General features: G+C 44.0%; 1 protein-coding gene across 5 annotated transcripts in view; it reads left to right on the forward strand.

Annotated features, from left to right (window-relative positions):
- ptprsa (protein tyrosine phosphatase receptor type Sa) overlaps window positions 1-13246 on the forward strand; it is a 194288-nt gene that overhangs the window by 120186 nt on the left and 60856 nt on the right. For all 5 annotated transcript variants that reach the window (XM_029500050.1, XM_029500049.1, XM_029500052.1 and 2 more), the window contains one exon: window positions 5537-5647. In XM_029500050.1, coding sequence (XP_029355910.1) covers window positions 5537-5647 — 111 coding nt within the window. The remainder of the gene's footprint in view (window positions 1-5536; window positions 5648-13246) is intronic.

The following is a 13246-nucleotide window of genomic DNA, read 5'->3' on the forward strand; positions in this document are numbered from 1 at the left end:
AAATATCCAGCCCCTTTTTCAGGAGGATGGAATAAATGCTTTCTGATTCCGTTGACATTAAAGCTAAAGTCCTCAGTTCTCAACCATTTCACATTTTCATCCTGTCCTTCCTTCAACATAACCAAACCAGCGCTCCTCCATTGTCTGAATGAGAAAGTCTCATAGATCAGATGCTGGTGAACAATAGCAGGCCTGACTAATGAACTCTGAATTTGTATCATGGGATAAGCAGCCTGAAAAAGACCCAATTCTTCCTTATCAGGGACGATTATATGCAGATTAAAATGAGCTGAGGGAGACTCGGACACAAACACAAACTTTGGTGTCTTCGTTTTGAAATCTCTCTGCAGGTGAGACTTGTCTGTCCGTCTGCTGAGTCCCTTTACGTCACAAATGTAAGATCTGCATTCATGTTGTTTCCATACAGAGCCGCCCAGGTGTTGGCCTGGAGGTAAGCCATCGGTATAAAGGTAGCTCGGCTCCCTACCTGCTTCATTACTGATTTCATGGGAGCGTTACAAGCCACCAGATGGGCGCTGACAACAATGGCATCACACATGGGGCCCCATGCTGGTGCGATCACAGTGTAATGACCTTGAGGTGGTGACAGAGCGTGTGCGAGTGACAGCCGGAGGGAGCGACGGAAAGATAACTAGACGTCCGGACCTGCACGGTGGTCACGCTGCAAATCTGGAAGTTCGCAGCTAAAATCTGTAGGTTAGGGTTAGGGCTCGCCCTCCGAAGTTCAGCCGACGACAGTGACGGAGAGTTGTTGTTGAGCCGTGTGGAGCACCAGCCAGCAGGGTGTGATTCTACTGACACATGAGGCGTGAGAATACAAGAGCAGTGTGCAGCGTGTTACTTCCAATTTGCTCGCTGCCGTGTTGCAGCCAGGACAGATGTGGCCTCTCCACAGCACAATGCAACAATTCCTCATGAATCACACTCCTGTCTCACCATCAGCAGCGACTCCTGCACTGCAGCGGCTTCAGCTCGCGCCCAGGAAAGGTTATTATTTTTCATGTATATCCACTTCTGCAGCGAGGTGCTAATTTAGGCGTTTAATTATTCTGTAGTGGCTTTAGTGAGCACGTTGGGACGAGCGGATGGAGGGAAGACAACAGGAGCAGACGTGACGAATGAGAGACATGAGCTGAAAAAAAGAGATAAAAAGACGAAAAGAACAGCGTGCCGCTGGCATGGCCGAGCGGAGCAGGAGTGAGGGAAAGAAGGAGCGAGACCGGCCAGCCATTTTGTTGATTGCCTAAACAAATCAATCAAGGCCCGGTGGAGCACACTAATTGAATTACACAAATAGGACTGGGGGGTTGGTGGGGGGGCGCACAGCAAATCTGCTACAAAGCAGTGACCAGGGTGGGTAGACCGCGGCTTCAGGCACTTTCTGAAATTAATCATCCGTGCTGGCCCCTGCTCACTTTTCTTTTATCCCCTCATTGGTCCTTCTGTTTTTCTGGGCCTGTTGGTCTCTTCAAGTCTGCTCTTCCTCTCTCTCCCTTTTATTCCAGTCAGTATCTGATTTCCTCCGTCCTCCATCCTTAAACTCTTTTCCTTCTTTTCGTTCCTCTGCCCATGACAACTCAGACTGAAACTAAAATGACATTTACATGTAGCTTTGTGGAAGATACAGCCTGATATAACATTTCCGGCTGTAGAAAGTGTTTCAGTTTAGCTGCAGTGAAACAGCCCTGCCTCTGTGAAATCTCTAAATCAGTGCAGAATTTTAGGAAACAACATATCCGCTCACCTCTATATGAGGAAACCCAACCATCTTCTTTATCATCACTCTTTGGCACCTGAACGCTCCTCATCAGACCACCCTGCGGCAGGTAGTGCTGTTAACCAGGGCAGGTGTCACAGCTGGGACAGATGTCCCAGACCTGCTGCCCATTACAGCCGCCATTATCGAATGGATGAGGGCAGAGAACATGCTGCAGCAGAGCCAAGGAGTGGGCAGCAGTGCAGGCTGGAGGTGGTGAGCAGGAAGGGTCACTTTGGCTGAGACGGGGACTAATTGGTCCACATGGAGGTGATTTCACTGTTATCAATGACTGGATTTGACTGTTTTCTTCTCCGTCGTCCCGGCGGTGCTGGGTATTTCATGGAATAAGACCAAAAGAAAAAACACTTCTCTCCTCTGACCCAGAAAAACATGAATTATTACTCAGCTGGGGCGGCGTTGTCCGTGGTGTGCTAAGTGGATTGAGGAACTGTCCTGTCCCTTCAACTTTGTTGTGTCCCTTTTAAGCGTCTTTGAGCAAAAGTTAAAGCAGCGAGAAAAGTCCTGTTACCTCAAATATTTACAATATGTTCTTGCTTAAAGGCAAAACTGCAATAGAAAACAAAATAAGTGAAAAGAATTAGCTTGTCATAGCATATAAAACTTATGCAGCAGTTTTTAGGATTGCTCTAACTGCGACATCTGGACACATCTGTACCTGCAGCATCAAGAAAGCTGATTATTCCTGACGCCACCTCTTGGCAGACACAGCAGTCAGCTGTTATGAACTGATTTGTGTGATTTCTAATGAAATCAGGTCTCCAATAAGATTTCCTAGTTGGAGACGCTGTCAGGTCCCGTTGCAGGTCTCACTTCATAAGCACATTACGGCCATTTCACCAGCGACGCTCTGAGCTGTCTTTATCAGTTAACGTCCACCCTGTGAACAGACCGGAGCTGCACTTTTCATTGTGCCCGTGAAAAATTATTTCCAGTATTTATTTCATTCCTTGTGTTTCCTATTTTTCTGATAAAAGCAAATAAATAAATAAATAAGAAATGCCAGTGACCACTCTGGTGAGCTACCAGCAGGCAGGAGCACAATTATGCAAAACACAAAAAACACAGAGGGAATGGATGAATGCTGGTGACAAGGGTTTTCAAACGGTGATGTCTGTTCGATGTGCACGCACGTGCACGTGCATGCTGTTTCTGGAGAAATGATATCAAAGAGGGTTCATTTGGATCTAGACATCTGTGGTCTTTAAATGCTAATATTAAACATCATTGTCGCCAAAAACAAGCAATTTATCCTTTTATGCGTTTTAAAGAAATTATTATTCAATGAATGAGAAATTAACTTAAAAGGAAGCGAGTGGAAATGGACGTGAGGCGCAACACATGAAACACCAGCAGGATGCTGCGTCTCCACTGTGTGAGAGTCTAACAAAGCATCTGAAAATAGAAAGAGGTTGTGATTTCTTCACTGTGCCACCTTCCCTGCTTTATTCTTCCCACAGTAGCTCTTGTTCATCCAGTCCGTACAATTACATTCATCAGTATTCCAACGCTACGCCGGTTATAAATAAATTGGAACTTGCAGGAATAATGTCTGAGTCGTATGTAGGATTTTATATTTTCTACTCCGTCTTTCACACAATTCAGTCAGAATATAGGAAATGTGATATGTGCATAAAAATAAACATCCTCTCCTCACCCTCTCCTCTCTTCCTCCACTCCTCCTCCTCCTTGTCCACTTTTTTCCTTCCCCACCTCAGCTGTTCTCGCTCTCTCTGTGTGCCCCGAGTAGAGGGAGTATTTATGTGTTCTTAGCAGTTCCATGGTGAAATAATCGCAAGAATATGTAATGAAGCCAGTGGAGGATTGGATCAATAGATAAAGCCACCTAGCAAGGAGCTTCCACCAAAGCAGGCGGGAACAGATGAAACTCACTCCATCCTTTCCACATTTCCTCTGTTTCTGTGTTCTGCCAGGAGGGACAATTCACAGCAGCCAATGTTGGTTTTAATTGGCTCTCAATTAATGTTGTTTGGCTCGTTATCTGTCGCTGCTCTGCATGTTGCTGGTTGTGTTTTCTTGACCTTCAGGTGACATTTATTCAGTATTATTTTTAGACGGAGAGATTTGTGTTTGGATCTGCAGTGGAATGAAAACATATGAACTATAAACATCTCATCTGATTTAGCTGTCCACAACAAAAGGGGAGGAGGGACTTTGGCCCACCACCCTTCGACATTATTATTTATGAAGCTTTTTCTTCAAAAACAAAACAAACAGGAGCATCAAATTTTGCCTTTCAGAGATTGTATGATGCAACGCGGGGACCGAGGCTGCTGAGCTACTGCCAGAGCTTCCAGGAAGCGTCACCAGGAGTTACTTTGTGGTCTCCCTTGTCTTGAGGAGGTGGGCTTGTAAGCACTTTCCAACCCGCCTGCCACCAGCCTGGTACTTGCTGTTCGAAGCACAAATCAAACAGATCCAAATCAGATTTCTGCGTCAACTCAGAGCAAAGCCTCCACCACCTGCACTCTGCAGACAGATGTTTTCATGTGGTTCCTCTGCTATGTGCCAGGAAACGCTCCCTCTGGGCGACGGGAACGATCTGAGGCGTGGAGGGAAAACAGGATAGATTGGAGATGTCGTATCTTTGGGTCTGTTTTCGGTTGTTAACAGGAGATATATCTAAGTACTGCGAGGTGTAAAATACTCTTTGAGTATTAGGCCGTGTTGAAGGTGGAAGCGTGACTAATCGTTATAATTAGGCAGGATCGATAGTGTCATTTGTGCAGCAGTAGAACAGTGTTATTAGACCAATGTTCCAGAATAGCAGCCTTGTACAACACTGTGTTCACTCCACTTGCTGATGTGATGGAGTGGGTTATGGTATATTACAAAGCGTCCCGGGCAGCGGTTGGTGTATTAATGCTTCCTGGCTAAATGCTAACGAGCGATGGTGCTGTGTTTGTCAGGGAGGCCTGGCCTGCAATCTGTCTGCTGAGCCAGCGAGAAGCCCTAATAATATCATCAGGAAGTGCCGTCAACAGCGCTCTAACGAGGAATGATCTGCCGCCCATTGCTTCACCTCCGTCCCCTCACGCCCCTCCTGCTACGCTGCTGCCAAGCATTTAGGTGGAGATTATTTGAAGGTGTAAGGGTGCAAAATCTGCTGGAATCTGAAGAAAGTGGGAAGAGTTATGGCCCTGTTGGGTTAATATAAAGGGATGATTGAATTTAATTCAGTTCTGGAGAAAGTTCAAAGGAAATACGTGAGTAAGAAGTAAAAGAGAACACAAATGGCCTGATTGTGCTGCATTTAATTCTTTAAAGTCCAGCTGACCCTTTTGGACATGAACCGTATCTGAGGACAGTTTCTGGTGACCTTCCTCCCCCAGCACAGTCAGGCGCTCCGTCTGTTCTCCTTTACCTCCATCACACTCACATCCCTCCTCTGCCCATATGTTGGTCTTTTTGTTCGAAGAGCATCATGTCTTAAAAAGCTGCATTCGCCAAGATAACTACAAATTTATTGCGACTGGTTCGGTCCACAGCCTTCTCTTTTACCTGTGTGGCCGAGGCCGGAGAGAGAAACCCAGTTCTTGGTGAAATGGTCTTGAGTAATTCAAGATAGCCTCCATTTTTGTAACTCCTTCGTGCACTTTCAAAGACAGGTTGACTAATCATTTCCTCCCTGCGTTCTCTCCTTGTGTCCTGCCACCCCCCCCCCACCCCCACCCACCCTCTCCCGTCTTGTCTGTGTTGGATCTCCTCATTTCCCAGGTGCCTTGCAGATTGAGAACAGCGAGGAGACCGACCAGGGGAAGTACGAGTGCGTGGCGTCTAATGTGGAAGGCGTGCGCTACTCGTCCCCTGCTAACCTTTATGTGCGAGGTAGGGAGCACCCCGGTCCCAGAGCCAGGCCAGAAAATCCAAAAATCAAAACATCCACCCTTTCTAACTAAAATGCACAGTGCAGCTCCGCTTTAAGTGGCATTACTGTTGAGCTTAACAGATGATAATTGCTTCCGTTCTAGCCCAGCTGTACATGCACAAAATGTATTTTGCAAAATAGTTTTACCCGAGTAATATAAATCTTTTAGCATTGATAGTATTGCCTGCCCATAAATGTAATTTCATATGCACTGAAACTTCCAAATGTAAAACTATAATTGACCAACTAATGTTCTTCTCTGTTATGATGTTATGCTCCATTTTGTCTTTCAATGCCCTCCCCTACTCACTTGGAAGGAAATGTGTAGCACAACAAGCCGTATGTCTTTACTCTAACGGTTGTAAGACGCCTTTTACCTGTAAATGTGTGCCCGTTAAAATGTCCACCCCCTCCCCCCTCCCCCACACACTTCCATCAAACTTATGGAACCCCAGAAAGAGCTGGGAAGGCCTTCTTTTTGATTAGATTCTTTCAGGTACAGGAGCGCGACGGTAAGTCTTGATTTTGATTGTGTGGCGAGGTGTTAATGGCCACCAATCAAAATCTCACCCCCTTGGCCTTCTCCAGATTTTTGTCAGGGGGCAGGGGGGGTTTGAAAAGGTTTTCCTTTTGGGGAATTAATAGAAAACGACTGTTACACAGTCAGCTGCTACTGTATGTATTGCACAGGAAATGCTCCGTGCCGTAGATTATAAATAGTATACCTCCTCTCCTTTTCTTTTTTTTCCTTTTTCACGGTGTTCTGGAGCATAAATCCATAATATTCCCCCGTTTCTGCTTCGGGGCATTATCTTTAAAGCCTTTTACAGTCAGTAGTAATTTTGGCTAGCTTGTTCCAGCAAAGTGGAGATATGAAAAACAATCAGTCAGAGAGGATGTTGAGTTTCATAAGAAACAGGCAATGAAGACAAAAGCTTAGCATCGACCACTAATGTTAAATAGCAATGAATCCCAGTTGAGCGAGCTTTAATAAATTGAAGCAGATGCATTTTTGACATGCATTATTTATATTGTGCATATTAAATAAAGATGCCTCGGTATCTACTCAGTTTGTTCCCTCTGCTGTGTACCAAATAACTTTGTTCCCAATAAATAATTCACTACTCTGACATTATAAAATGGGTCAGGGAGCTGCTTTTTCATTATTATTGCTATTATCACACCCTGTGAAGTAGCAGCGTAGGGAAGAAAAATTCAACTGTGAGGAGCAGGCAGTAAAAAATAGTTCATCAAGATTAGTGTGCGTCCTCCTGCCAGCATCCATCCTGGAGGCTCATGCTGTCTCCGGTGTGATGCAGTAACACTTTATGTCAAGTAGCTATCCACCTTGCTCGCATTCAGCATCGGCAGAAATTAAAGGGTGCGAGCAAATTACGATGAAGTGCTCTATAGGAATCATTTAACAGCCGTACTGGGAACACAGTGTTGACACAGCACTGGGATGTTTAGTAGCTTCCTTTGGTCAGAAACACACAGCAGATATCATTTCCAACAATTCATGCAATCTCCATGAACACTGGCTCCATCAGCATGCTTTTTAAAAGAGTACATAAGGGTCATAATTACTCAGGTACTTTCACACGATGCATTGTTATGCCTTGATGGTGTCAACCTTTGTCTGTTTTCAGTTAACTTTTGTCAATCAATTCTGATATTTGATGTTGACTATGTTTTGTTCACGAAGCGAAATGCACCTGAGATTAGCAGCTGTGGTAGGGATCATTAAAAACAACAAACAAACAGACAATCCTGAATGAGGTATAAATTTGGCCGTACCAAACTGGAGACAGAAACCAAAAGGACGGTCCAGCTGATCGGCTCCTGACATTTACCGTTACCATCTTAAACTGCAGCTGCTAATTTCAGCCCAAACTGTGTCTTTTTTCTTTTCTATCTCTCATTAGTTTTTATTTATTTTCTCTTTATTTGGTTTCCTTCTCTAACAAAAAGCAAATTCAGACACCACAGGAGCCTTGTCCTCGTGGCTATAAGGAGCTTGTGAAATTTTTTTTGAATTATGAGTATGGTACGCTTGATTTGACTCCAGTGGCGTCTCACTACATTTTTCTTACCAGGCGACAGTGCGGCCACTGGGGTGAATCTGATTGTTTTGGTTCAAAGTTTATTTAAGTGGGGGGGCGGGTTGGGGCAGGCAAGTGTACTCTAAGACGGGTGTCACTGATAGCAGGGACAGGGGGAAAGAAGGGGGGAGAAAGATTCAGGACGAGGGAAATGTAGCTGCAGCTAAACACCTTGAGGTGGCTTTTTTTACTCTCTCTGTGTTTCCCCTATTTTTCTCTTCTCCTCATGTCATTGTGTTCTGCATCAACCCCTTTACATCCCTCAGAGCTTCGAGAAGGTTGGTGTGTTTTTTCTTTTTTACTTTTTTTAACCCACATTTAAAAAAATAAAAAATTCAACATGTTGAAAAATTTTAGCTGTATTTGCCTATTACAGAGCTCGATTCTTTACTAATTTGAACAAATACTAATCAGTTAATCCAAACTGCTAAATGACTATGAAAGAATTTTTTTCTTTATTTCCAAGGAAGAAATGATGAAAGCAAACCCGAGTAGCTCGGGTTTTGTTAATTTACTTTTATGTTTGCATTGTGGGGCCTTTTCTCGTTTTGCATCCTTTGGTATTGCTTCTGCATCTAAAAGCTTTCTTGCATGTGTTGTCATGGAAACCCAGCACGTGGAAATAACAGGACCTGTTGCATGATGGGAGAATGTAACTGCGCTTGCATGCCTGTACAAAATCCCTTTGGCCATGATGGTTCTTTTTCTTTCTGCATTCCCTGTGTTTTGTTCTGTTGATTCCTTCTCTGTCCTTGGTTTAACCTCCACAAGTGTTTCCTCCCTGATACAATTTTTTCTTTTGGCTTTCCTTTATTTGGTTTATTTTTTGTGTTGTGTGGTTGGTGTTGTGTTTGTGTGTTTTCCTATTAGTTCAGTTTTGTTCCCAATCCTTTTTCAGTTTTGTTTTTTGTTTTTTGTTGCTTTATTTTTTGTTGTTGTTGTTGTTGTTGGTTTTTTTAGGGGGGGTTATAAAAATATTGTCTTTTTGTGGTTCATTTGTTCGTGAGAATTGTGTTTCTTTTTCAAAAATGATGTTGCTCTGCTTCTTGAGTCTCGGAGTGCAAATGCAATTGCCGAATGAAAAAATAAGTGTGTGTACAGCCAGTGTTCCTGTCATCTTGTGCACGGCGATCCATTACTGAAGAAATTAGACCTGATTGGGCCTGATTGGGTTCCATGGTGATTCAGGCAGCCATTTAGGGATGCCATTTACAGTCGTGTGGATCAATAACAATATAATGACTTCAACATCACATTTGCTGTTGCTTAGCGGGAGCTCAAAGAGACTTTTATTTTCAAAAGGCGGCATCTAGATGTGATTGGTTTTGTAGAGTGACTGCTGTTTGTGTTCCCTTGCAGTCATGACATTCAATCAAATTCTAATTTATTATTCAAAAGCTCCCATTGCCTGATACACATACACCCACACATTCATAGAACAGGATTGATTTTCAGGTTGGCATAACTAAAGTAATAAAGATTCTCAAACTGGACTAGAATTGACTTTTCTGAAGCAGCTGTTGATGTAATCTTTCAGCAAATAATGAGGAAAAGAAAAGGAAACAAAATCCAATGCAGCTTGGCCATTAACTCGTATACGTTAGCAGCGCCCTTAAGATGTTTTATTAACATATAAGCTCGAGAACCAGGTTTCCTAAAACAACTGAATCCGATCTGTACTGAGCTTTTCACCTGGTTAGTAAATTTGTTTGTACATTTTCCAGCAACACAAGTCATGAAAGTAGAAAAGAGCGCGGTTCGTTTTAGGTGCAGATCAGGCGTATCGTTCCTCCTTCAGGTGTGCCACTCACCTGGGAGTGTACGATCTCCATCAGATTAGGCTGATCTCTAGAAAGTATCACCCTGAACTAAATGTTCCTCTTCTAACCAACCCATCAACACACCGATGATGGAGCATAAACTTTCTATGATCCACAATAATCCCCCAAACGTTAGCAAGACAAGCCCAGAACAAATTTTGAGAAGATGCGGAGTAAACGCGATAAGTTTTGGCCACATCGCTGTCATTTCTCTTTGCACCAGTTACTCAAATATACAAATAATCACCCCTTCTGATCTAGCACTTATTCCAGATGCAAATGAGGGTTTTATTTCCAGCTCCCATATGCAGCACTTGGCTATCAAAAGAAATTTTTATCTGTAATTGTACACAGCAAATTTACAAAAAAGGGAAAAGGAAAACGACAGACAGTTGCATGAAGTAGCTTCCTCAGAGTATGTTGGAGAGAACCAGAACACGCCGAAGACCGTACTGTGTCCACATTTGGCCCTGATATCAAATTCAAAGTCTTCTGAATATCACTGATGCAGAAAGACTGTGCTGTTCTGTACGCATGTGCCTGTTTGGCCTTCTACTATGGGATCTGCCTGACTTTGAATGTGCTTGCATGTCCTGCTCTGCATTTGTGTGTGACGTTGGGAAAGAAAGCTAGATTACACCTTATGTTCTCACTGGCCAAAGCAAAATCCTGCCATCTCTATTAGATGTTTGTCTCAAGGAGTCCTGAAGTTAAGAAAAAAACAAAAACAAAAGGATGTATCAGAATTGCACTTATTTTTCATACAAAAACCAAAGTTTCATTCCCTCTTACTCAAATGCAAATACATGAGTACGCAATCCAAAGGGATCACCACAGTGAGGAGACGTATTCACATTATCATTTGGCTGCTTGTCGTCTTCCTGTAAGACAACACAAAATAAAAAAAAAATTAAAAAGTGGTACGCTCAGAAATCCCTTCAGTTCACTGCTTGCTATGATTAGATACCCCTGCCATTATCCCTGTCAGTTTCCTTTAGGTAATAATTTCCATTTTGATGAGCCACCCATAGTGACTGTTTAGCACCGGCGCAGCCGAGGTATGTTAATACAGACCAACCCCTACAGCTTATATGTAAATGCCGAAGGCCTCACTCAGCGAGTGTGACTAAAAAAGTCTCCGTACTGCGCCTGTGTCCTCAGGCAGGAAGAGGGTGTAATCTCAGCTTCAAGGTGACACTAAAGGCTGCACATTATTTTGGCTTTCCCCTTCATTTTGGGGCAGCAAAAAACTGCCTCACCAAAATGGCCGATAATGTCCACCTTCTGACCTCTGTTTTTTGGCACAAATCCCTCCACAACACCGCCCACTATTTAGCGTTAGTGCAGTACTCTGGCGTTCTATCTCGACTGCTTTTCACCTCGTCCACCGTAAGGCTTCTTGTCTTTCTCTCCACATTGGGGCTTGAAACAAGATTATATGTTGTTAGCGGTCCAAATGAAAGGTGTAGGTTTGGATTTATTCCCCCTCCATTCCAAATGGGCCGGCTGGGCTCCTGGTCTCTGTGAATGAGGAGCCTGTCCATGCAATTGGGATTCTTTATTTTCTTTCACTGGCATTACATTTGAATGGTAGGATAAGAGAGCCACACACACACACACACACACACACACACACACACTCTCTCACACATCCACACAAATATACACACACAGGTTGTGAGAGCGTTGACATGACCACTTGAACATCCGGGCCGTGTCTACTTACAGATAGAGTAGCTCATTTGCATGTGACACTGACATTTAGTTAAAGTTGTCCCCACAACGTCTCTTCTGGGTTTTCAGACGTATAATTTTAGAGAAGCGTGCCGTCGTATCAGCTGACCTTGAGCTCCTGATCTTCCGGTGTAACCAAAGACTGAATCATGGTGCTGACGGGCAGACTCCCCCCGGTGCTCCGGTCTCTTCGTTTTCCAAAATGTGCCCTATAAGTCCAGCACACTGGCTCAGTGATGGCGGCCAAAAGTTTCATCTGGCACGTAGCTGCTCCCAGTTTCCACATCGCCCCCCCCCCCCCACTCACTCGACAGAGCAGGCAATCCAAAAAGGTGAGCAGAGACTTCTTCCTGTGGGGAAACCTCATTCACTCAGCCACCGCAGCTCCCGGTCCATTGGCTGACCTGACCTGAGCCCCATCAGAGGCAGGCCCCGTTCGTCATATTCCGTTTTCAACCACTCTTTTGGATTGGGCGCAAAATTCAAGCAGAGACAAATCCCAGCTGAAAAACATCTAATAGCATTGATGCACACCTCTCCGTTGATCACAGCTGCACTTTGGTACTGTCTATGCTGTTTGGACTTAGTTCTTTTTGTGGATTTGTTCAGTTTCATTTGTTTTCTTTTGGTTTGATTTTGTGCGTGTGTGTCTGGAACAATGCTATATTTGGGAATGGATGGCATGCTTGGATGGGCTTGGGTGACATTTTTTGGATTGTATTGGTTCTCTGGTGTCCGCCCGAGTGGATGGGGGCGCACCTGTATATGTCACTCATGCCATAGCCACACCCATGCATGTCCGTGTGAGGAATGGGCTGCCCTTTCACCTTTGTTGTTAAGTGAGACCTTTTTTGACAAATTAAGAAAGCAGATATATATTCTGTCCCCGTGTTATTTGTTGGCTTTAGCGCCCTTTTTTTTCCAAATCAACATGTTTTTGTTTTTTTTAAGACTCATTTGGATTTCATGACGATGCGATGACAGTCATGGTGAAACAAAGCATTACTCCTCAACCAAAACGTCTGGCATCTTCTTCTTTTATTCACCTTTTCTTACAGTCAGGGCAGGACAGAACAAGTACAACGACAAATGTCTTGAACACAAAATGAGCCGTTTTTTGCTGCTACTGGAGACGCCTTTCTGTTATCAGTGGAAGTTTGACATTTTTAATGACAACCCTTTCCTGTCGACACTTTTCACGGCACATTTTCAGTGTGTCATTTTATTCATCACAAAGGAGTATTTCACCAAAGGTCAGCAGTTAACTCTTTGGCTCCGGAGTTCAGGTCGTATCTCGCCCCAAGGTAGTAAAACAATTGACATTAACAGGGAAGTACATGACTGAGAGGATACAAGTAGAAGAGCTTAAATCTGGGTTCAACTTTTAGTTACAAAAAAAAGCTTTGTTTCCTGGATTTGGCTTTTCAACGGCCAAAAAAGATGATAGATGCGTTCTGGCTAATGTCAGTGCAGACCGTTTCAGTGCTCAGGTCAGTTCAGATCGACTCCCCCCCTCCCCGAGTGTGTGTCGCTGATATTTGTGCCCTCAGTTTGTTGACAAACTGTCCCATGCAACGATCATCCCAACGAATCCCATTTGGATCGACACGGTTTTGGAATGCTACCTATCCTCAACGCCCCTCCCTTTCCCGCTACGTCGCCACCCACCCCACCCTCACACACACACACACACACACAGACAGACACACACACACACGCACACACACACACACACACACACACATCCCTTCCCAGTTAAATGTGCACTGCGCTGGGCCAAAGTGTTGACGTCGGGCCGGAGGAGACGTGGAATGATTCTTGATTTTAAGCCCCAGTGTGTGAGACCTCCAAACCCACTTTGAGCCATTTTTTATTTGATTTAATTTTTTGGTTTGTTTGTTTG

The sequence above is a fragment of the Echeneis naucrates genome, chromosome 4, assembly GCF_900963305.1.
Source record: "Echeneis naucrates chromosome 4, fEcheNa1.1, whole genome shotgun sequence".
NCBI classification, from domain to species: domain Eukaryota; kingdom Metazoa; phylum Chordata; class Actinopteri; order Carangiformes; family Echeneidae; genus Echeneis; species Echeneis naucrates.